At 36.2% G+C, this 24,614-nt stretch overlaps 1 protein-coding gene across 10 annotated transcripts in view; it reads right to left on the minus strand.

Annotated features, from left to right (window-relative positions):
- Window positions 1–2,000: 2,000 nt before the first annotated feature.
- Window positions 2,001–24,614, minus strand: part of UBR5 (ubiquitin protein ligase E3 component n-recognin 5) — a 159,573-nt gene continuing 136,959 nt past the window's right edge. For 4 of the 10 annotated variants that reach the window (XM_034966444.3, XM_034966440.3, XM_055116813.2 and 1 more), the window contains exons 46-59: window positions 24,442–24,562; window positions 24,251–24,355; window positions 21,252–21,495; window positions 19,847–19,958; window positions 18,754–18,898; window positions 17,691–17,821; window positions 15,651–15,711; window positions 13,809–13,987; window positions 13,184–13,268; window positions 10,598–10,753; window positions 9,833–9,946; window positions 7,666–7,810; window positions 6,316–6,401; window positions 2,001–3,178 (exon numbers count right to left, since the gene is read on the minus strand). In XM_034966444.3, the coding sequence (XP_034822335.1) occupies window positions 2,966–3,178; window positions 6,316–6,401; window positions 7,666–7,810; window positions 9,833–9,946; window positions 10,598–10,753; window positions 13,184–13,268; window positions 13,809–13,987; window positions 15,651–15,711; window positions 17,691–17,821; window positions 18,754–18,898; window positions 19,847–19,958; window positions 21,252–21,495; window positions 24,251–24,355; window positions 24,442–24,562 (1,897 nt within the window). In that variant the 3' untranslated portion in view covers window positions 2,001–2,965. The remainder of the gene's footprint in view (window positions 3,179–6,315; window positions 6,402–7,665; window positions 7,811–9,832; window positions 9,947–10,597; window positions 10,754–13,183; window positions 13,269–13,808; window positions 13,988–15,650; window positions 15,712–17,690; window positions 17,822–18,753; window positions 18,899–19,846; window positions 19,959–21,251; window positions 21,496–24,250; window positions 24,356–24,441; window positions 24,563–24,614) is intronic. The other 6 variants (XM_034966445.3, XM_034966443.3, XM_055116812.2 and 3 more) reach the window with 3 other exon arrangements.

The following is a 24,614-nucleotide window of genomic DNA, read 5'->3' on the forward strand; positions in this document are numbered from 1 at the left end:
ATTCCTCTCGAGGATCATAATAGTCTTTCTTATGGGGTAAAATAATACATGTGGAACACTCAACAAGATGCATGGCACACAGTAAGTACTGTAATAAAAGTAATTTAGAGAAACAGAAGATACTTTGCTTAACCCAAGATACCTTGAGGTAAATTTAAAAGTCACATTTTAAATACATTCCTATTGTTTTTCATAAACTATCACTTCTGTGGTAATCAAATGGTGTTTAAATAATCTATGTTTATGCCTACTTACATAGGTTAACATAAACAGTAAAAATATTTTCATTCACTACCCAAGCACAGTCTATTGAAGGCACTTCCAACCAGCCCCTTATCAGGAGGAAGAATCCAACCTAGGACTAGTTTATCAATAGATGTACTTTTCCATAGGTTGTAAGCAGTTCTAAGTAGGAAAGGTTTGGCTCTCAGGAGCTTTCAGCGGGACATTTATATTTGTAAATAAAAAGGAAATATTCTTTGGGCAGTGTTTCAGAATCACCTGGGATGATCTGCATGAAGATTCCTGGCCTCCACCAAAGACTTACTGAATCAGAAAGGAGGCAAGAGGATGAGGAATGCTTAAGAATCTGCATTAACAAACTTTACAACTGAATCTTACAACATACAGAAGCATGGAAACTACTGCCTCAAGGGATTATCTCAACTTGAGTTTAAACATAGGAATTGCTGACTACCTTTAAAATGTAAAAATAGTATCTTTATGGGAGGGATGTTGTTTGGGGGCAGCTACTAAATAGTGAAATCATTCCTTTAAAATACCCTCTCAAGTCTGCCCCAGTTATCCATTTTACTGGATAGTCTTGGTATCCAGATGATTTAGGGAAAACACTCAGTAAAGTTCATTCTTGGTCTTCTCTTCCTAAATTTGTTTTCAATTGTTAGATTTAAACACTAAACAAGACCAAAAGAGAACTTTATTTTACATGTCTTTATTTTACATTTAGAACCGTTTTATGATTTACTTAAAAAAAAAATCTTTTACTATTACTAGAAGTATTTTTTAACCAAAATCTTGATTTAGGAAGACTTAAGACATTGTGCATTATTTTAAATATTTTCATTTCAGTAACTATTAAAAATAAATTCACAATTAGGGTTTCAAATGTCCTAATCATATCTAGTTTGTTCTCATTTAATATTTTATCAATCCCATCATGTGCATACAGAGGTTAAGGTGATGTATAAATTTTGTATCTTTCAAACACATTGATGCTAATCAGCTCTTGATCTAATTACTATTTCATTTATTCAGAAATAGCATTTAGACATAAAAACCAATGTCTCACTTTGTAAAATAACCTTTGCAAATTTACACACATCTAATACAGCGTGTTATATAAGTTTTAAGTAATACAATGAGTCACTACTATCATTCAGTTTTAAATATTTTTAGTGTTAACAGGGCTGAGAATATCATGTGGTTCAGTCTTCTGAAGGAAGTTATATAATAAAAGCATAGTGCCTTTGAACATGAAGACTATCCTCAAGGCCAGAAGTCCTACAAAGGAACTGAAAGGAGAGATTCCAGAGAATTGCTCTCCTCATTTTTAATATGTAAAGTGACTGTTTTAAGTCACTTCATTGAAGACTTAGTGAAGAAAATAGTGTTATTATGCCACTGAATAAAGCTACTTAAACCAGAGTAATTTTGGGATATTAATCCTAGGCTACATAATTAATAGGTCATCAAAAAAAAAAACCTGTCAGTTATTAGGTGTAAGTTAACTTCCTATGCCAAGTAAGGGGTCACACTTCACTTCCCCCATTTGTAAAATGAAAAGGTGGCCCGGCCAGTGCCATTTAGGATTCTCTGCTAACTGTAAAATGTGGACTGATTTTCTTCTGTTTCTTATAGTCCAGGTGTATATAAACTTCCAGTTAAGTCAAAATAATTTTTATGCACATAACCATGTCAGTGTATTGCCCTTAGTTTAAAAATGTACAACTACATAAATAAAAACTATTGTTTCTTCAATATTACTTGACATTTCTTCTGTAATTTCTTTATTTAAAAAAGTAAATGTAACAAGATACTTAAAAAAGGCTAGATACAAAAGTAGTTAAGCTGCTCACGAACATTTAAAATTTTCCAAAATGTATCTTCAATAATCATGATCTTATAAAACATTTTACAGTTATCAGAAAGTGCCCAGGCTGAGTTTACATAACTGAAATACCTTAGTACAAATGTCTAGTTAGAACTGAAGTGCAGTAACCTCTTGAGACTGACTGCTCATTGAAATAGGGATACAAAGAAAAAGTTGATTGTGATAAAAGTATTGTGCATTGGCCCCATCATATGTACAAAAAAAGTGCCCTCACTCAAATGAGCAAATTACATGCAAAATATTAGTGATATCATTTAATATCCTAGAGCTCAATGCAGTAAAACCGCAATAAAAGTGGTTTTTATAGGTAAAAGTGATTTCATCTCTTAAGATCTGAATGTCGAGAACTTTTTTACAAGTTCCATATACATGATACACAGTTGCAGCCAACCACAAATTAAACACCATAAAAAAAGTTAAAATGAAAACACAGAACATACTTAATTTTTTATTTTGAAATTCCCTATTCCCTCTATACAAGAACCTTTGCTGAAACAGTTTCCACAAAGGCAGCAGTGAATTTTCAGAACATTTACATTTTTTTCCCCCTCAGCAAAAAGATAAATCACAGTGTAAATTATGTTGTTCTGCTGTCATCTTTGGCTGGGGTTAGACCCAGAAGTTGGTGACTAGCAAACCAATATAGCCAAATGTTGCTAGTGCTCCTTAGGCCTTTAAGCTATAAACTCAGCAAGGAATGTCTGCATTTTATCTCTTTAAGGTACCACCAGGGGGGTATGACAGCATTAACTTCCATAAACTTTTATAGACAAATGGAAAAAAATCTACAAAATTTGCTAGTAATATTACACAGCAATACACACTTTTTATACTCTACACAAAACCAAAATTCTTGGTCTTAATGGCGAGTAACAATTTCTGTTTGAGAATCTGTTTAGAGGAATAGAGTGGGACGTAAAGTCGAGAAATGCAAGTATTTGCAGTAGGAAGATGTTGGTCATCTGGTGGTCTTATTGTGATTGAGGGCATAGGCTGGAATCCTTCTTCACTGGCTGGCAGTGATGGGCTTGATGTCCAAAAGTAAACCTAAACAGGAATTTAACAGGTTAATATTTAACTCTTAACTCTGGCAATATATACACAAAGTCCTATTGTTATGTTAATAACCTAAAAGGAGATATTATTTTGAACTGGATTTTAAATATATTTTCTTGTACTAAAAAGGAAAGGGATCATTCATACCTCAAGACAGGTTTTTGTTTTTGTTTTTTTTTCCCCAAAGGAGTAAGTCTAGAGTTAGTAGAGGAAAAAAAGGTGACTTTCTGTCACAGAGCCTCAGTATTTTCATCTGTAACATGAGGCTGTTGGACTAAATGGTTTCTAAGAGCCTTTCTTGCAGCTAAATTCCATAAAGTGTCTATTAGTGGAAAAAAGGCTGCCAAACAAGATACGGTCTTAGGTTCAAAACTCACACAGGTTATCTTAAAAAGTTATTTTGCATTAAGGAGCAAAATAATGCAAATAATAATAAAGCAAAAAAAGTATTTACTGCTACATTGTGATACAGAATCATTTTATAATAGTAATTATTGGGGAACATCTATCTATGCATCAAAATTCATGCAATAAGCCATATTAACACTAAGTTTTATCATACCTCTATAATAAAACTTTGTGCAACACAGTGTAAATGATGCTCAGTAAATGTTAACTTACACTTTTTAACTTACCCAAGGATATGCCTCCCTGAAATAGTTTGCTGAACATGTAACATTCCTCATCAATCCATCCCTTCATACATACATACATACGCATCATTCTTCAGTGTCTGTCTCTCTTAAGGAAAAGCTTTTTTTTAAATCTAATCATTTTATAATGCACAACAATGAAGTATATCCAATTTCCTAGAATGACTAGGAAACCTAAACAAACTTAAGATTTCCTGAAGCACAGTTGTATGGGAAAGCTCATCTAGAATTCTATATAAAGGGACAGAAAAAGAAAAAAAAAAAAAGTATCAGGATCTATAACATCTGAAAAGAAATAGAAAACAGGTACTCTAGAGATGAAGTTGATCCAAACCACTCATTTCATAGATAAGAAACAAGCTTAATATAAAGTGTTTCTCCAAGGATGAATGTGGTTAACCAGGGTAGATGACCTCACTGCTGGATCTCTAAGAAGTTGGAAGAGAAATACTTTTACTAGTGAATTATAACACTCCAAGAGGGAAATAAACTGTAGTTTACCCAATAACTCTGGAAACCCTATAATTTGCAGGACTAATTAATTCATGGGAGAACTGTTTCAGAAACCCCATTCTTATGTCCTCTAGATGCATCAGGATGAAACCAAACAATATGTGAAGGATGACTTCCCAAAAAGAGGAGAAGGATAAGGGGGAGGAAGATACCATGATAAACTGCTTACACCCTAAACATAGATTTTCAATAAGAGTTTAAGGTTCACAAATTAAAGCTGTTGACAGGAAATTTTGAGGTCTTTATAGAAGGAGATTTTCTTTTTTCTAAGATTGAGTCACTAGCAAATTTTTCTTTCAGTAGAAGGCAGAAACTCATGAGATTTAAGTTGGCTGACTGGACTGAGGAAATACTGGTTTAAAAATGGCAGAATTGGGAGGCCAAGACGGGCAGATCATGAGGTCAGGAGATCGAGATCATCCAGGCTAACATGGTGAAACCCTGTCTCTACTAAAAATACAAAAAATTAGCCAGGCGTGGTGGCAGGCACCTGTAGTCCCAGCCACTCGGGAGGCTGAGGCAGGAGAATGGCGTGAACCCGGGAGGTGGAGCTTGCAGTGAGCCGAGATTGTGCCACTGCACTCCAGCCTGGGCAACAGAGTGAGACTCCGTCTCAAAAAAAAAAAAAAAAAAAAAAAAACCGGCAGAAATTAAAATTAGGGAATAGATTAAAATAGATGACTTAGAACTTATACCAGATAGCCAATCATTTCTATTTCTGTTTTTGGTGGTTCTTACAGACTTGAGATGGGGCTTGTCTTAAGGAAACAAGGTGCCCTGAATCTAAAGACTGACTAAAGGTGGTAGAACTTAAGCTATTTAGGTGATCCTGAAACCAACAGGGACAGTTATGGTATTGGCACTAGTGGGAACTTTTAAGAGCCACAAGACTGGAGAAGTCAAATGCTGACCAATTATATCAAACCCACCTGGGGAACAAACTAAGTCAAAATTACTAGGGTGGCTAAAAGCTGAGAAATGAACTAGGTGGCAGTTAGGACTGCTGAACAAACCTATCTCACCATAGCAGAGAAATATTAGAATACACTTAGAGCCATGTAAAGATTCAGGAGTGCTAAAAGCATGAATTCCCCTCCTTCCCTCCACGACCCCCAAAATAAGCTTCTGCCTGAATGAAGGTAACTGGGAATCTGCAATTTTTTTCTTTCCTGCACAAATAACCACTTCCCCTTATTCAAATAAAATAAAGGATATATCTAGAAATCTGATCATTTTTAAATATTTCCAAAAGTGGTCTAGTTTAGAACTAAGGCTGGTTAGACAGGGGCAATGTTCCAGGAGTACAGAAAGGATCTTCCAGGGTCTTCTAGATAAGGAATGTCCTTCAAATTTCTACAAGAAAGTCTGCAGCATACTGCCTTTCAAGATTAATGGACAGGATGATTTGGTTATGGTTTTACTTGATGGGTGGACATAAGTTCCACTAAGAGGTAGACTTTCCACTAAGATCAAAGCTTCTGTTATCTAATTTATAATTCTAAGTTAGCTGGGGCTCTGTACTAATAAGATTTTGAAAGATTTAGTACCCACATATCACAATTAAGCTACTCTCTTCCTAGTATGCAGATAACAATCAAGATAATACTCAGAAATTCTGTCAAGGCTTGGCACTAGTCAAAAGCATTAAGGATGTATACAGGGAGAAGCATATGTAGGCAGTACGATAAAGATAAAAAGCCATGTTGCAACAGTAAACTGGTATCTTCTGGGACTAAGGACAGCATATTAACAGCTAAATGTACTTCACTCTGCTTAGAGCTTTAGTAATACTTCAGATATTGTTATAGAGCAGAAAAACAAAAACTACCTTATTTGTGACCTTCTATAATTGCCCTACCCAAAATTAAAATGACCAACCATTACAAACTTAAAAGGCCATCATACATGGTATTTTTAAATTTTGTATTTCCTTCTACAAATCTTGTGAAATTTTTAACTTACAAGATCTTGTCGTTCTGTCATGCTCATCTTCTCTACTATTGACCAGAACCAACGCTTGAACTGCAGAAGCTTCTCAGCATTTTCTCCTAAGAATGAAGAATGTAAATAAAATATACTATACCAGTTGTTGTTATTATCTGTAGAATATTACTAATCTTCTTATAATAAAAGGATAAAGATTAAAACATTATTTAAGACTTGGGGGGGAGCGTCTAATTCCTAATACAAGAAATTAAGAGCATTTGCATAATGCAAAACCTCTACAGTTCATTAGTCAATCCTGACTCAATATGACCAAAACAAATGAACCACCAGCCTTAAAACTGATATTCACCTGAGTTTAATCTCATCTGTATGTCATTATTCTTATGATCTCAAGAAATGCAGATTCTCATTCATTCACTGGGTGGGGAATGCAGAGAGGGGAGACCAGAGATTCTGCCTGTCTAAAATGCTTTCAGATGATGCCAATGCTACTGATCTGAGGATCATACTTGGAGTGGCAAGATCTTAGGCAGTTTCTTTGGATACTGTTTTCCTTCCTAAATTTTGGTTTGTAAATGAGACAAATTCTTATTAGTATTAAAAACTGTATTACAAGGTAGCACAAAAACTATTACAATGTAATTTGGCTGAAGCTGCTTGCAAAATAGGAAAAATAAAGGGGAAAAAAATCAGTACCTTTGTGTACATAATAATCTTGGAATATAGGTATAATCCTTTCACAGAGACCTTCTTGGAGCTTCTAATGTACAGTCACAGCTAAAAAGCCTATTCCTAGACCATAGGACTTTCAAAAGAAAGAATTGCAGCAAATCAAACACTGGAGATAAAAGTTTTTCTTTCAAGAGGACTTTCACTACCACTCCTTATTCTTCCTAGATTCCAGGAATCTAGGAAGTGTTTGTGTGCTACTGTGTTTTTAGAAGTGTGATTTGGGTCCAGCTCTATAGAGCAATCATCATACAAATTCTTTCATTAGGGAGTTTAAGCAACATGAATCAGAAAAGCCCAGAGAGTTGTCACATGGATTACTTTTTCTTAACCACTATATACAAATCCTTTTTTACACAGTTGCTCACCATGAAAAATTTGTGTTTGTATTCATATTTTTTGAAACCTAGAAAAATTAAGCAGTAAAAGAGTTAAGAACAGCCTAATGCTAAGCCATCAAAATACTATTTACTTCAAACATACCTTTAAAAACAATGTAAAAAATTGTTTTAATGCTTGAGTAATACAGCAATTTCCCAAACCCTATAAACAGGCCTTAAGAACTAGAAACTCGGAAAATGCTGACTGACCTATCTATATAGTTCATTCTTTAAACATTTTTTTTAAATGTCCTACCTGATTCATCATTGAAAGAGGTAAAACTGATCAGCATTTGCACATTGACTTCACCACAGCCATTTACCAAAAGCCTAAAATCTTCTGCCGTTAAATCTTCTAATGAATTTTTTGGAAGCACATCTAGTAGACCTTTCCTCATTGCCTAGAGAATTTCAGAAACAATAATACTTCATTTTCCATGTAACATTTATTTATATTATTAAAGCACAAGACATAATTTTAGCAGCCTTCTCTAACAATGCTAGTTCCCATTTTACGCCAGATAGCAAAAAAAAATTCAGTCCTGTATTTTTTATTTCTTAAGATTCAAAAGAGAGGCAGGAAGTGGGGAGGGAAGGCATAGTGAATAAGCTATGGGTTCAATAGTGAAGTAGTATTATATCCCAGTGGTTTAACAATTTTAAAAGTTTTGTTAATAACAAACAGGCTAGTCATTAAGAATAGCTTCAATCTTTAAAAAGTGCTACCCTGTCAGTATCTCAGGAAAGATACATTGACAACAACAAACCTCCCAGACACAAACTCAAAAGCTAGATGCTTACTGAGAAATTACGATGTGCCAGGAATTGTCTTAGTACCTTACCTAATTCAATTTAATCTTATCCTCATTTTGCAGAGGAGGGAACCAAGGCACAAAAAACTTAACTTGGTAACATCATACAGCTAGAGGGTGGTAGAGCCATGATTTCAACTCTAACAGTATGACTCCAAAGCCTGCACAATTATTGTAGCACAGGGATCAGAAACACTCAACACCATCAGTCATAAAGCTATATAAACATTTTACAGGCTGGGTGTGGTGGCTCACGCCTGTAATCCCAGCACTTTGGGAGGCCGAGGTGGGCAGATCACAAGATCAAGACCCCGTCTCTACCAAAAATACAAAAATTAGCTGGGCATGCTGGCGCGCGCCTATAGTCCCAGCTACTCAGGAGGCTGAGACAGGAGAATCACTTGAACCCAGGAGGCGGAGGTTGCACTGAGCCAAGGTTGTGCCACTGCACTCCAGCCTGGTGACAGAGCAAGACACTGTCTTAAAAAAAAAAAAAAAAAAATTATTTTTTTTTACCCTGGATGGGGAAGACATTAACATAGTAGGATTGATGTTACTCTTTACAAGGGCCTGACTAGTAGGGCTGGCATTGGCTGGTGTCTGAGAACTTGGTTTTTGCAATATTCCAACATTACTAACTGGTAAGGCTGTTTTGAATGTCTGGAGCAATGAACCATGCTGTATCAGACTGCCTGGACTATTTGTGCAAACAATGCAGTTCAAGATGAACATGTGCTTTCTTCAGGGATTCTGGAATTTCAGTAATCATGGCTGGTTGTGCAGATAGAAAATGTCCATGGAACTAGCTTCCAATAAAAACACTGAGCTCTGACTCTAAAGTGGGCTTCCCTAAGCACAAATAATGTATACATGTTGATACATTTCACTAGTGGAAGAAGTGTGTTCTTTGCAATAACTCATTCCCCTGCTTGAGACAGAACTTTGAAAGCCTGCACCTGGATTCCTCAAGACTCCGCCTAATGTTTGTTTTTTCCCCTGCTGATCTTGCTGTGGGTCCTTTTGCTACAATAAACAATAACTATTAAGTACAACTGCTTCTGAGTCCTGTTGAGTTCTTTTAGCAGGTTACCCAAAGTAGCTTTGGTAAATAAAACTAAAGCTGTTTGCAGTACCAAAATGATTGTTTTAGGGTCCTACCGCTAATACAGTAGGACAAAGGACTAAGATATATTATTTTATGCATACATTTTAAAATATAAAGACAATTCTTTATCTGACCAGAAGCTAAGCGATGGAAACATTTTGGTATAAAAAGCCTTTGTACCTCTCAGTCTGTCTCAATAACTCTACCGCTAAAACAGTAGGACCCTAAAACAGTCATTTTGGTACCATAAGCACCCTTTCCACGCTTTTGTTTGCCAAAGCTACTTTCTCACAATGACGTGGTTTTTCCAAGTAGTTTTATCAAAAAGAAAATGAGTACTTGGTCTGGATTCTTAAATTTAGGTGTAATTTACATTGTAAATAAATTCCTTTTGGTTTAAAAAATTTGTCCTTTTATAAACAAGCTGAATATACTTAGCTAGTTTACCACACATTAAGACACAAATAGCCTCATTGGATCACACAACACTTTCTAGAAACACTTACATGTAAGGGCTGTTCTGCAACTACCAACATTCTGTGTTCCGCGTATTTCCGCACATACTCATATACATTCTGTGGAGTGACTGGTATATTTACACCATTAGGAATGAGTTCAACCTGTGAAAAATTTACCAGTGCTATTTAAAGGCAATTTTGTCAAAGCAGTAAAACATTACTGTTTATAAAACTAGTTCCTAAAATTTTTAAATATAAACACAATTATTTATTTGACCAGAATCTAAGAGATGGAAACATTTTAGGCCAAAAAAAGGACAAGCCGCCAGGCGCAGTGGCTCACGCCTGTAATCCCAACACTTTGGGAGGCCAAGGTGGGTGGATCACGAGGTTAGGAGATCGAGACCATCCTGGCCAACATGGTGAAACCCCATCTCTACTAAAAATACAAAAATTAGGTGGGCGTGGTGGCGCATACCTGTAATCCCAGCTACTGGGGAGGCTGAGGCAGGAGAATCGCTTGAACCAGGGAGTCAAGAGGTTGCAGTGAGCTGAGATTGTGCCACTACACTCCAGCCTGGCGACAGAGCAAGACTCCATCTCACACACACACACAAAAAGTACAAGCCCTTCTACCTCAGTCTGTCTCATTAACTCTTGATCCATCTTTAACACCTACAGTATCCATCTCACCTATGTGTACACACATGTTCATCTCTTTCATTCCCTAACTAAACTGTCTATACATAAGACAAGCACAGCAGTTTAACCAAATTCTCTTGCCAGAATCAGAAAAGTGTATATTTGCTTTACCTGTCCTCCACCTTCTTCTTTACATAGGTCAATTGCAAATGCCAAATCCATTGCTGAGAAAACAGCATCAGCATCTGAACTCTGAGACGCGAGGATTAGTTGCCGCAAACTCTCATACATTACAGGATCAAAAAAAGCAAAATCATGCCAATTGACCTAAAAAAGTAATCATATGAAACTCAGTTATGAAAGAAACAGCATCTTCATTCAATTAATTAGTAAATTAAAATCTGATAAAGAATTTTATCTAATTTGAAGATACACTGATATAGAATAATTTCCCACTGGGTATATAACTGTTTAAAGAGATAAGTTTAATAAATCTTTGGCTCTGACAATATTTGCTTTTCAAAGTATAAGAAGGGTTATATTTTGAAAAAATATAAAGCCAAAAGCATAATAGTTTTAAAGTTCCAAAACTGCAAAACTTTGCACTACTTATTAAACACCAATTATGGGGAGCAGCTGGCTCTGAACTTAATATACATCTTATTTATTCTTGATAGTAACATAAAATATAGATTATTAAATCCAGATGATAAATCTGACACTCAAGGAAATTTAGTAACTTGCCCCAAGGTCACTTTATTGGGTTAAACTTGGGTCTATTTAATTAGCTGTTTCCTAAACCCTGCTGAAGACTCAATATATCAACAATTTTATGTTGCCAAGCTTTGAGTCTAGTTCTTTAAATAAGAACATTTTAGCTGGAACACTTTAAGAATTTAATAGGGTCAGAGTTAAAAAGAAAAAAATCATAATATGATATTCTTGTGCTAATAGAAAATTATTCATCAGTAGGTCTGATTAAAGAGAATTATTAGGAGGCTACAGCTTTAACATGCTTATTTATCAGATGTGTGACATGTACCTCTGGAAAAAACTATAACATAAATCCTCAAAGCCATTGGCTGGATGTGGTGACTCACACCTGTAATCCCAGCACTTTGGGAGGCCGAGCTGGGGGAATCACTTGAGGTCAGGAGTTTGAGAAAAGCCTGGCTAATATGGTGAAACTCCATCTCTACTAAAAATACAAAAATTAGCTGGGCATGGTTGTATGCGCCTGCAGTCCCAGCTACTTGGGAGGCTGACACAGGAGAATCACTTGAACCTGGGAGATGGAGGTTTACAGTGAGCCAAGATCACACCACTGCATTCCAGCATGGGCAATGGAGCGGGACTCCATCTCAAAAAAAAAAAATTAATTAATTAATTAAAGCCGTTGATAGGTTCTTAGCTGTAACTTTGAAATGACAAACAGCAGGTTCTCAAATAACATCGTTTCATTATAATGTTGATAAGAAAAAACTGGTTTCATTTCAATTAGAGTTGCAGTTTCCAAGAACCTATTGACGACAATAAGAACTTACTCAATCCCAGCTACTCGGGAGGCTAACTCATGAGAATCACTTAAACCTGGGAGGTGGAGGTTGCGGTAAGCCGAGATCGTGCCACTGCACTCCAGCCTGGGTGACAGAGTGAGACTGTCTCAAAAAAAAAAAAAAAAAGAAAAAAAAAAGGCACTTAGTCTATTCCATTTATTTTGTGTCAAGTAATTTCTCTAAAATATTTTTAGGAACGTGGGTAGTTTTCTTTTAAATCAAAAGCTGCATAATTAGCATTGTATATTAATTTTAAAGCAAACGGTTTTTCTTTTCCCCCTGCCATCATAAAGGGAGGTGCAGGCTATCAAACTATCAAAACACATAAAGATAAGCCAATTCCATCATCCAGAGATCAATACTGAGCATGCTGTGTTGTACTTCTTACATTCTTTGGCCACCCCCATGTACCTCTTTATATGTATTTTTGAAGTTAGAATGCTCTATTTTTTTTTTTGTTTTGTTTTATGAGATAGGGTCTTGCTCTGTCACCCAGGCTGGAGTGCAGTGGTGCAATCATGCCTCACTGAAGCCTCAAACTCCTGGGCTCAAGCAGATCCTCCTATCTCAGTCTCCCAAGTATAGCTGGGACCACAGGTGCATGCCACCACACGCAGTTAACTTTTTAAATTTTTGGTAGAGTCAGAGTCTCTTACGTTGTTCAGGCTGGTCTCAAACTCCTGGGATCAAGAGATGCTTCTGCCTTGGCCTCCCAAAGTGTTGGGATTACAGGTGTCAGGCATAAGCCACCGTGCCTGGCCTGGAAGGCTCTTTTCAATACCATTACCTTCTCTAACACCAGGTACAACTAATAATAGTGGATACAATTTACCGATCACTTACTATTTGCCAGGTACTTACGATGTTGTGTTTCTTACCAATTTATAAATGGGGAAACATGGCAGAAATGTCAGCATATTTGTTTGCAACAGGACGTAGGTCTGTCAGACCCCCAGCCCCACTTGTGTTATCTACTCTGCTATGCCATCTCCCCACAGTCTTTTTCTGTCATTAATTTATTAATTGTATTTTTGTTGACCATAATTGTATAATTAAATGTTTTAAAGTTATTTATAATGGCTGTAATGCTTTAAGATTTAATAGTAAATGAATGTTATAAACAGTATGCTAGCGTTTGATTATTTTATAAAAGAAAATTTTTGCAATTGTGAATACAATTAGGTTCATCAAAATCACTTACTTTTCTACCAAGCAATACTTTAATTACATGTCTATTCAATGTGATAGGACATAGTTCATTCTGTAACAGACACAGTCCAAGAATCCTAAAAACAAACACAGAGAAATAAGATTTAAATAATTCTAGAATACATATATCCCCCCCACACATAATACATATTAATATTTTGAGAAATTCTCTACAGCCTCCTTTCTATTCAGCATAAAGTACAGCACATACACTTTTTCAAAAAACAAAACAAAACAAAAAAAACAGGAACACCAGCCTGAGAATGTTTTGTTTTTGAGACAGGGTCTCACTCTGTCAACCCAGGCTGAAGTGCAGTGCCACAGTCAGGTCATCCTCCTACGCCAGCCTCCCAAGTAGCTGGGACTACAGGCATGCAGCACCATGCCCGCTAGTATTTTTTTATTTTTAGTAAACACAGGGTTTCGCCATGTTGCCCAGGCAGGTCTCCAACTCCTGGGCTCAAGTGATCCTCCCAGTTCAGTCTCCCAAAGTGCTGAGATTACAGGTGTGAGCCACTGCACCCAGCCTACATACATTTTAAAACAAATATATTTTAGAAAATCTCATAAATTGAAATGTTTTAAAAAATTCAAACCCAAGATTAAAATTCTTTTACCTGCCAATGTTTCTGAAACAATTCAACCTTGCTTCTGTGTTCTTGCCAGGCCTTGGAGTGTAAAATCCTCTTTTCCCAGGTTGGTAAAACAAAGGGGCATTGTCATCACCATCATCTGTATCATCTAAATCCATATCTACTACACTTCGACTAGAGCCATGGCGCTTTCGGTTTTCCTGCTAACAGAGAATATCAGAGAGTAAGCCCCAAGATTCACTGAAAAAACAAAACATATGAAATGGTTCTCTCAAATCATTCAAATGAAGTCAGGTAGGAAGAGCAACATAAATATTTAAATATATGTGTATAACAATATTAAAGGTAAATGAACTTTTAATTTGCCCTTTCAGAATGTGACACACAAAGCTTGTGTATTATTAGGTCTTTAACGTCTCTGTTGTTAAAATAAAGTCATTTAATGAATCTTGGGTAAGCTTCTTTCACTTTATTGCCTGAAAATTCTTTTCACTGGATACAGAATTCTGTCATCACTTTGATGAGTTTCTTGACTTTTGGCTTCCATACTTTATAGTGAGAAATCCACTCTTTCAAATCACTGTTTCCCTATAGGTAAAGAACCATTCTTTGGCTGCTTTCAATAACATTTCTTTATTTTACAGAAGTTTGATTATAATGTATCTGGACATAGTTTTCTTTCAGTTTATTCTGTTGAGTTCACTGACTCTTGAATCTGAAAATCTATGTCTTTTACCAAATTTAGGAAGTGCCCAGCCATGATTTATTTCTTCAAATATTTTTTCGATAGCAATTTCTTCTCTTCCCCTGAGTATTTCAGTGACATATGTTCGATCTTTTGAAGTTGTCCCACAGGTCTCCCTGAAACTGTCCTTTTGTTTTAAAATATTTTCTCTATCTGTTCTTCAGAAAGGGTAATTTCCATCTATCTTCAAGCTGACTGACACTTTCCTCCAACACCTTCATTCAGCTATTGATGCATCCTGTGAATTTTTTTCTTTTAGATATTGCCCTTTTAATTCTAAAAATTTCCCTTTGTTCTCTTTTGAAGTTCCTGTGTGTCTGCTGAGAACCTCTATCTTTCCATTCACCAGTGTTCACCATTATCTTGCAGAACATGGGATAGTCTTTGATAATTCCAACAAGTGGGTCATCTCGTGGTTGCCATCTATTGGTGCTTTTCCTGAGAGAGGTGGATCCAGTTTTTCCTGGTTCTTTGTAGGCTGAGTAATTTTAGAGTGTATCCTGGGCATTGTGAATTAGTTGTGAAAACTCTGAGTCTTAGTAAATTAATATGAATTTAGTAGGCAATCAACCTACTTAGGTTCAAATTGGAAGTCTCACCTTCTATGTGCAATTGTTTCGATGCCAACTAAAAAGCCTCCCTTATGTATAGCATGATATGTCACTTGTTTTTGCAATGTTGGCACCAGCTACTTCTTTGAAGAATGAGTCCCAGGAGTCCTAGAACTCCTGATCTCGTGATCCGCCCACCTCGGTCTCCCAAAGGGCTGGGATTACAGGCGTGAGCCACCGCACCTGGTGAATTAGTCCTAGGATTCTATACATCTTTCCCTCTCTGTTCTTCAATTTGTTACTTATTCAAAGTAAAGCTTAATTCAAGCTGTGCTCAAATGGATGCCAACCAATGGGTGGGATTATACTGAGCCCTAATTAAGCCAAGCTTATTATTTGATTCTATGCATAATACCGATATATTTATCTTTGTTTCTGTCTCTCTACTGTAAACATTCATTTTATTTATAAAGACAGTTTCTTCAGAAATCCTGCTTTCATCCCCTTTATTTAAATTTCCTTGTAATTTAAATTCTGTGATTATCAGCACATGAATAAAATGTTCCTTACCTGTACCTTTTCTGAGGAGTCTACTAATCCAAGATCCAGGATACTATCAGCTCCATTTTCCCTAAAAACAAAAAGCCTTTCACATTCCAGATAACGGAGACTTCTAGAATTTAGCGTATAATTTAAATTTAAAAGGACTTACTTACAAAATACATTCAAGTTTTGGAGTCAATAAATATCCAATGCACCTGCTAGTACTAATGCAGTATGAGCAGAGAAGTTGGTAATACAAATCTTTAAAAAAGTGTATCACTAGATCCTTCATGTATGATTCAAGATAGTGGACTAAAGGCTCCCTGACAAAATGAATGTGGTCTTCATAGGGGTGCTGGAACACTTCTACAATGCTCAGAGGGAGCACTACAGAAGAACAGAAAAATGTTCAGAAAGCAATCCAAATTCACTAGCAAATTCTCTAGCGAATTTAATGATTCTAGAACACCAATAAATTCACTGTTTACTCCAGAAAGCCAGGTGAAAGCTGTCAATATTGTATATTGGTTGCATTCAACAGAAAACACGACTAAATACGCAACTCTTAACATATACTCACAAAAATCTTTTCACCAAAAATGTACATTGTTCTTGATTTTTCTATAATGGACTAAGCTATACCAGTATGCTGTAGCTCCAGAGACAGGGCAGAGGAATAAACGAACAGTACATAAAATCCAGAGAAGAAAAGAGCATCAGCAAAGAAAATACAGTTCTCTCAACAGTCTTTGGCTTGGACCATTAAAAGGCTCTAGAAGTGGCTGTTTAGCTCTAGTGCCCAGCCTACCAGCTTATACATCTCTAGGAGTGTATCTAATCTAAATTCCTAACTCATTAGGAAGAAAAAAAATACAACTTTTCATCTAAAATAATAAACACTTCAAAGTTTCAAACTGGGTATCAGATTAGCCCCAGGATAGAAACTACAGCATAAATGTGACCTATCTTCCCTTTTTTTTTTCTTTTCTTTGAGACAGAGGCTCGCTCTGTCACATAGGCTGGAGTGCAGTGGCGCAATCTCAGCTCACTGCAACCTCTGTCTCCCGGGTTTAAGCAATTCTCCCTGCCTCAGCCTCCCGAGTAGCTGGGATTACAGGTGCTCACCACCACACCCAGCTTATTTATTTATTTACTTATTTATTTTTTGAGATGGAGTCTCGCTCTGTCGCCCAGGCTGGAGTGCAATGGCATGGTCTTGGCTCACTGCAAGCTCCACCCTCCTGGGTTCAAGCTATTCTCTTGCCTCAGCCTCCCGAGCAGCTAGGATTACAGGCGCCCACCATCATGCCTGGCTAATTTTTCTATTTTTCGTAGAGACGGGGTTTCATCATGTTGGTCAGGCTGGTTTCGAATTCCTGACCTCGTGATCCACCCGCTTTGGCCTCCCAAAGTGCTGGGATCACAGGCATGAGCCACCGTGCCCAGCCACTTTTAACTTTTTTTTTAGTAGAGATACGGTTTCGCCATGTTGGTCAGGCTGGTCTTGAACTCCTGACCTCAGGCAATCTGCCCGCCTCGGCCTCCCAAAGTGCTGGGATTACAGGTGAGAGCCACCGCACCCGGCCTTATCTTCCTAAGTCACTTTTACTTGTCACCTTGGAAAACGGGATACGTAATCTGTTAGATATTTTTTAGATTTTATATTAAATTCATACTTTACAGAATAGAAAGCAAAAACCTGCATGAATTTTTAAGACAAATCAGGAGCCTAAAAGAAATGTCATGGTTATGGCAAGAACACAGTATAATATGGCCTTTGCCAGGAGGGTATTCTGATAAGTGAATTTGAGATGTACTTTCTTTCAAGTAATTTCCAAATAACCTTGGTAACTATTAAAACCCTACCTTTCTAATACATGAGAAGAAACTAAGCTGTCTCATTCATGGAATTTAAGCTATCATTTAAAAATACATTTAAAAAATAAATAAAAATGCATTTAAAGTCTTATACTTTATGACATAAATTTTAAGATATGATGGCACCCACATACTGAAAATAAGTAGCTGATGTTTAAACTGAAATGCCTTCCCAATTGTACACATTACCGTCCATGTGCAATAATGAGTTCCATGGCCTCATCCACTCTTGCTCTCAGAGAATCCTCACTTGCTAGAAGGAGAAGCAGCTGAGCTGGGGATAATTCCAACAACATGCCAGTGATTTTACTTGCAAATGCCTGTAAATGATGAACAAATGTTACTTGACTACTCTCTAAAACCTCTTGTCTAATTACATCTACAATCTTTTATTTAAAAAAAAAAAAAAAAATAAGAAACTTGGGTAACAAATACAAAATTTCAGAACCAGTAAGGTCTTTTATGAAACTGGAAGATCAATTATAGAGAAACTTGGCAGGGAATAAACAGTCCATGCAGTACCACATCTTGTTAAGGCTACTTATAGTATTTGTATGACAAGTTTTCTTTTTAGGTTTTTTTATATCTCTGAGTTAAACATACATATACTCAATTTCCATTTTTTTTTCTTCATCAGAGAGCCAGAAATATCTTTTATTTAGGGTAGAAAAAAAGAAGGGGGTAGGGTAGAGAAAAATATACCTATGTTTAAGGCTGAGGACTTGCTGGAAGAAATAATAGTTTTCTGTTATTCTTTCACTATAAAATGTGTACATACAGTTATGCATAAAGACAAAAAACATAACGAATTTGTGTTTCATATCATATAAAGAAAAACTCTTGATAGAACATTCAAAATAAAATTCTTCCTGCAATACTAATCAGCATTAATGTGTTCCAACTACAGCTTGCTAACAGATAAAGTCTGCTCCAAAAGTAGTAATAATTTGTTCAAATGAAGATACAATAAATATAATGCACAGCAAATTCTTTAGCATGCAAGGAAGGTAGAATGGAGACAGTGTCCCAACATAAGGTGGGTGGAGGAAAAAATAAATTCAAGCTATACAGTTACCCTTCAGTAAACACTGCCTTATTCTCTCCTGAGCTTCCTTCTTACTGCAGAGCTAAAAAGAGTCCTCAATCATGTGGTTTTGCCAGTAGCTGACAATTTTTTTTAAACACCATCTTTAATACAAAAGCAAAAAAATAACACAGCCAGTTAAGAGGTAACTAAGTACACAGTACACACTGGTTGCATTGCTTGTACACGAGGATAAAGCCTCTCTCCAAGTGCCTGCCGATGTGCTGGCAAAGGCTCAGGATCATCGCTAGGATTCCCTTCAGAGGCTGGTCTAAAGGGCCTAGTGTCGATGGAAAGCTGTCTTCTAAAGTCTCTGTAAGAGAAGGAAAACTATTATGACTTCATTTCCTTTGACTAACAAGTAAAAATATTAGCACAACTAGTAAAAAAGTTAGAAAACCAGAGCATATAGGTTGTTCAGTTATGGTACCAAGGTGGTAGAGTGCCAAAACAGATGATGGTTAGGAAATAAAGATTATCTAGATTTTGTTACTTAATTTAAAATTTTTATTGTAAGGGAGTAGGACCTTAACATACCAGATATCAAGAGTCCACACACAATTCTGGAAATTTTAGTCAAAAGTAAAATGCAATCCATCTTAACAAGAGAAAACTTCAAAGATTCTAAATAGCACAATCTGCCAAAATTAAATTTTTTTTTGCCAGACAGAATTTTGCTCGTTTCCCAGGCTGGAATGCAATGCAATGGCATAATCTCGGCTCACTGCAACCTCTGCCTCCCAGGCTCAAAGGATTCTCCTGCCTCAGCCTCCCAAGTAGCTGGGATTACAGGCATGCGCCACCACACCTGGCTAATTTTTTGTTTTTAGGAAAGACAGGGTTTCACCATGTTGGTCAGGCTGGTCTTGAACTCCTGACCTCAGATGATCCACCCACCTCGGCCTCCCAAAGTGCTGGAATTACAGGCATGAGCCACCGCATGTGGCCTGAAAAATGAAGACTTTTTAAGATAAACTTAGGAGAGAATGATATGGGTAAAAAAATTCAAATAGGAACTTGAGTCAGATAAAAAGAATATAATTTCAACCGCCTCTGGGTTTTTAAAGCAGAACTTTTTATTAGTTAATAGACTATTCTTAGTTATTGTATTTTATTAACACTATTCTTAGTTACTATACATATGTTCAAAATTAAAACTTTACTTTTCTAAAAAATAATCCATAATTAAGATTCTTTCATTTACAGGCCTATCTCTAATTCATCCAAAAAGGTGGTATTGAATCAAAGATACAAAATTTACCTATCCCGGTCCCTCCGAGAACCTGCTCGCAAACCACTACTCCTCCTCATTTCCCTTTCTCTCTCCCTTTCCCGGTCTCTCTCTCCTCGGTTCCTTAATCTCTGCATTAAACCTAGAAGAAAATCAGAAATATACTGTATTTAGATGAATGCAAATTCAACTACCTTAAATTTCAAAGTCAATGCAAAGAAATGAGACAAACGTAAGAAAACATGACAGCTAAAGATTATCCTTCCCTAGCATCTGTGTTGTTAATGCCTTTCTCTCCCTATGGGTTTTCAGGGTTGGAGGTGATTGTGTAGAATATACCTGGCACGAAATAGATGTTCACTCAATATTTGTTAATCAATTTTCTCCCTTGTCATGTCAAAGCTGTGAAATAATATATAGCAAGTAAGGTTATGATAGTGTCACTATAAATAACGCTGAAATTTCTTACATGACTAGACTCATTTAAATATCCTCTGTTCTTAGTTTTTGGCATGAAAGCATTAAAGGCCACCAGAATATTACCTATTATTATTTTTAAATTCCTAAGCCCAAGCCAGAGTATGGTTTTCTATAAGTGTACAAAACAGATAGTTTGGAAATGTTAAGATTTCCCAGTTTCCTCAAGTTTCCTCATTCACATCTCGTAATTTCTTCTCATTATAACATTATAGAAAGTGAAATGGTGAAACTGATGAAAAGCTGAGGAACTCTCACCCATTTTTTCACCCTCAATCCTTTCTACAGCTCAGTCAGTCTCCATCCACCTACAAGTCTGATAATCTTCTGCTCCTACTTGATGTGAATCTCCTAAGGCTTTTGTAATTTTCACAAATTTTAAAATTTGATCCTTGTAATCTTAAAACTTAGCTAAGAGTCCTAACCCCAAAGTGTTGATCCTCAGTGAGGTAATAAGCTTGCACCAGGATTTTTTTTTTTAAGTCTTGCTAAACAGTGAGCTTAGTGACACAGTGGATTTGCATTTGGTTGTAAAGTCCTTATCTCACTGGGGACCAGGAGCAAGTTTGGAAATCATAATGTGAACAGCACTGCTCTTAGAATAGCATTTTCTTCTCAAATATCCCTGTGGGTTAAATATTGAAGTGGAGGAAATGCTGCAATTTGATTGGTGAATTTTTATATCACTATGTATTTTACAACCTCTTACCCACCCACAACATGTAACAATTGAGATGAAAAACTAGTACAATCACAAACATTTATCAAAATAAATGTGTCCGTAGAATAGCAAATTGTTGTCCATTAGAATAGTTTAAACAAGATTAAATCAATCTAGAATAAAAGTATGTAAAAATGCAAATTTATGCACTCACACATATAGAAACCATGATTACCACTGTTGGTTTGAGGAACAAGGAAAGAATTTTAAGATGCTTGTTATTTGTAGAGTACTTACTTGTGTGGGTGCCTTTGTTGGCATTTTGGATACACTCTAGATTTGGCAATTTTTCATTTGATAAAAATGCTTGTGCAATGGCTGTATAAAAACTTCGTGCTACACCACTGCCCTCTCCTGGCTCATCCTTAAATGTGACTTTTACTCTGTGAACAGCCATTGGTGTAGTAGCACATCTTCGACCAAAGTGATTGTTAAGCTGCCTCATAGTCTGCTGAATGAGAAGATCTCGATCCCGATCAACCTATTAAAACACATCAAGAAGTCAAAAAGTAGTAAATTCAATGTTGGAAAGTAGCTTGAATTTTTCTATGTACAATCTGAAAATCTAGTTTTAGCCTTTCCTTGAGAGTTTAAAAAACTACAAAGTAATTGGAGTTCTCAGAAGCTTATCCATTACAAAATACAATACTTTAAAGCATACAAGAATGTCTTGCAAATTAAATCAGGACAACAGAATTTAATTCAATTCTAACACTTTCTTTCAAAGGTCTATTGGAAAACAATAATCTTGTTCAATTTTGGGATACACCAGAATACCAAATGATCAGAGATGTTAAAAAAAAAATACTAGGAAAAAAAACAGATTCCTTGATGACAAGCTAAGTGGGCGGGAGGCTGGAGGGGGACTAACCAAACTGGAAAAATTGTTTGCACCTTTTGTCACAAAGATACATATTAATTAATGAGTGTGTCTATCACCTACAGCTACATAAAAAGCCTCTGAAATCTGAGAGAAAGCCAACTTAGAAAAATGGGCATATCAACTGAGTTAAATATAACTATCCTAACTATATGAAATAATGTTTAACTTTGCTCAAAATAAGATAAATTCAAATTAAAACTATACTGAGATGCTATTTCTTACCTATTAGATTAGCAAAAATCTAGAAATTTAACAACTGCTGGCGAGACTGAGCAATCAGGCATTCTCACATTGATGGTGAAAATGCAAAATTATGCAACTGCTATGCAGAAGTATTTGTCAATGTCTAGCAAAATTATATGCACATGCTCTTTGACCCAGCAATTCCATGTCTAAGAATCTATCTCAAGGACACACTAGCAAAAAAAACACGAGGCCATTCATCACACTATCTGTAATAGCAAAAGACTGGAAACAAGCCCAAATACCTAGTCTGTAAGGGATTAGCTGCAAAAACTGCGATAACAACCATTAAAGTGCAGTACATTAAACAGCTATAAAAGGAAGGTAGAACATCTCACATTTTCTCTGGGATATACTATTAACTGAGAAAAGCAAGATGGAATAAAATGTATAGTATGTTTGGGGAGGTGGGAGGAGGTATGTAATTAATACATACATATGCTTATATGTTTTAAAAGGGAGGGAAGGAAATAAACTTGAAAAAATGATAAAAGAGACAAGAATGGACTTATATCCATTCTTTTGTAGAGTTCACTCTGCCACACTGTAGATATTTTACATTGATTACAAAATAAAACCAAAAGAGGAAAAAGGAATCCCTAAAATCTGAAAGCAAAATGAAACAAAAGGCCCTAATTATATAGAGCTGGTAGCAAAACCTACAAAGAAGAATTACTTCAAGTGACTTTAAAACAAACCTAATTTAACTGTGTATCTCTAACTGCATATGACCTAAGGACAAACATCCACAAATAAATCTTCAATTATTTTGAATAATCATTTTGTTAGTGGTAGTGTTGATGTTATAATTCTTTGTAAGAGACAGAGTCTCTCACACTATGTTGCCCAGGCTGTCCTCGAATTCCTGGACTCAAACCATCCTTCCACCTCAGATTCCAGTGATGTAATTCTAAGACTGCTACTGTGTATGTTGTGGCATTAAAACAAATGAGTAATTTGATTAATGTTGTTGGGAAGTTGGCTATTCAGTTTGAAAGAAAGGAGATAAAGACTTAAGATCTAAGAAGCAAGGCCAGGTGTGGTGGCTCACACCTGTAATCCCAGTACTTTGGGAGGCCAAGGCAGGTGGATTACTTGAGGTCAGGAGTTTGAGACCAGCCTGGCCAACATGGTGAAACCCTGTCTCTATTAAAAATACAAAAATTAGCCAGGCATGGTGGCAGACACCTGTAATCCCAGCTACTCGGGAGGCTGAAGCAGGAGAGTCACCTGAACCCGGGAGGCGGAGGTTGCAGTGAGCCAAGATCATGCCACTATGCTCTGGCCAGGGCAACAAAGCAAGACTGTCTCCAAAAAAAAAAAAAAAAAAAAAAAAAAGAAAAGAAAAGAAATCTAAGAAGCAAACATAACAAAAACAACCTTGTGGTCCTAAATCCTGAATTTGAATTGGGAGTATCAATATTAATTCATTATTTGATTTTTTAAAAAGAACAAAAAAAAATGCATTGCCAAACTGTTATCAATTAAAAAGGCCTAGAAACCATGATCAACCCAGTAGCAATATGCAACCTTAGAGCACACACTGTAATCTCATAACACAATTTCCTACCAAAAGGAATCAAAGCTACTTTAAGAAATGGCTGATTTAAGGTCTGTGACAGGAAATGCCCAAGATGAAACATACCAGAAAGTAAGAAAGTTTATCAAAAATTATTGGGGCCATGTCAAAAGGACTCAGGAATCAAAACTGACTCAAGACTCCCATTAGCCAAAGAAGACACAATCTGAGCATCAATATGAATAATAATCTCAATGGAATTAAATACATCAAAAAACGTTTAAATCAATGCATGCATAATGATACTTAAAAACTAAAACAAAAAAATTCATAGAGGATGCTAGGGAACCAAACTGCCAGAGAAAACTACTATTCTAAATTTGATGGTTACAATAAGAAAAAAATAAAAAGAAACCACACACACACACACACACACAAGAAAAAATAAATTTGGTAGTTAACATTTCTTTTTATTTTCTTTAAATTTTTAATTATAAGTACATATCCCTAAGCAAAGCTATTGTTATTTTGCATGTTTTAAAATTTATATAAATAGCATACTACAGGTATAGTATAAGAAAATCTAAATACCTTTACCTCTAGTGATAAATCTCTTGACTGCTGGTTTCTCAGTTTTTCCATTTCTCTACGGAATTTTGATTCTTTTACCTCAAAACCACCCAATTCAGTTAGGATCTTAAAAAAAAAAATGCATGACAGATTATCCCCTGAAATACGTGCTTATCAGGCAGAATGGAATTTAAGGTGCACAAAATACATACTGATCCAGGTTCTGCTCCAACATCTTCCATGAATACCCTGCCGAACAGTTCTAAAGAAAGGCGCCAACGTCCTAGCAGCATATCATGGGAAATAACCATTCCCATAAAGCTACACTGTGGCCTGTAAGAAGTTTAAGGGAAGGGGTGGGGGGGAGAAATAATTTAGCCAATTT

The sequence above is a fragment of the Pan paniscus genome, chromosome 7, assembly GCF_029289425.2.
Source record: "Pan paniscus chromosome 7, NHGRI_mPanPan1-v2.0_pri, whole genome shotgun sequence".
NCBI classification, from domain to species: Eukaryota; Metazoa; Chordata; class Mammalia; order Primates; family Hominidae; genus Pan; species Pan paniscus.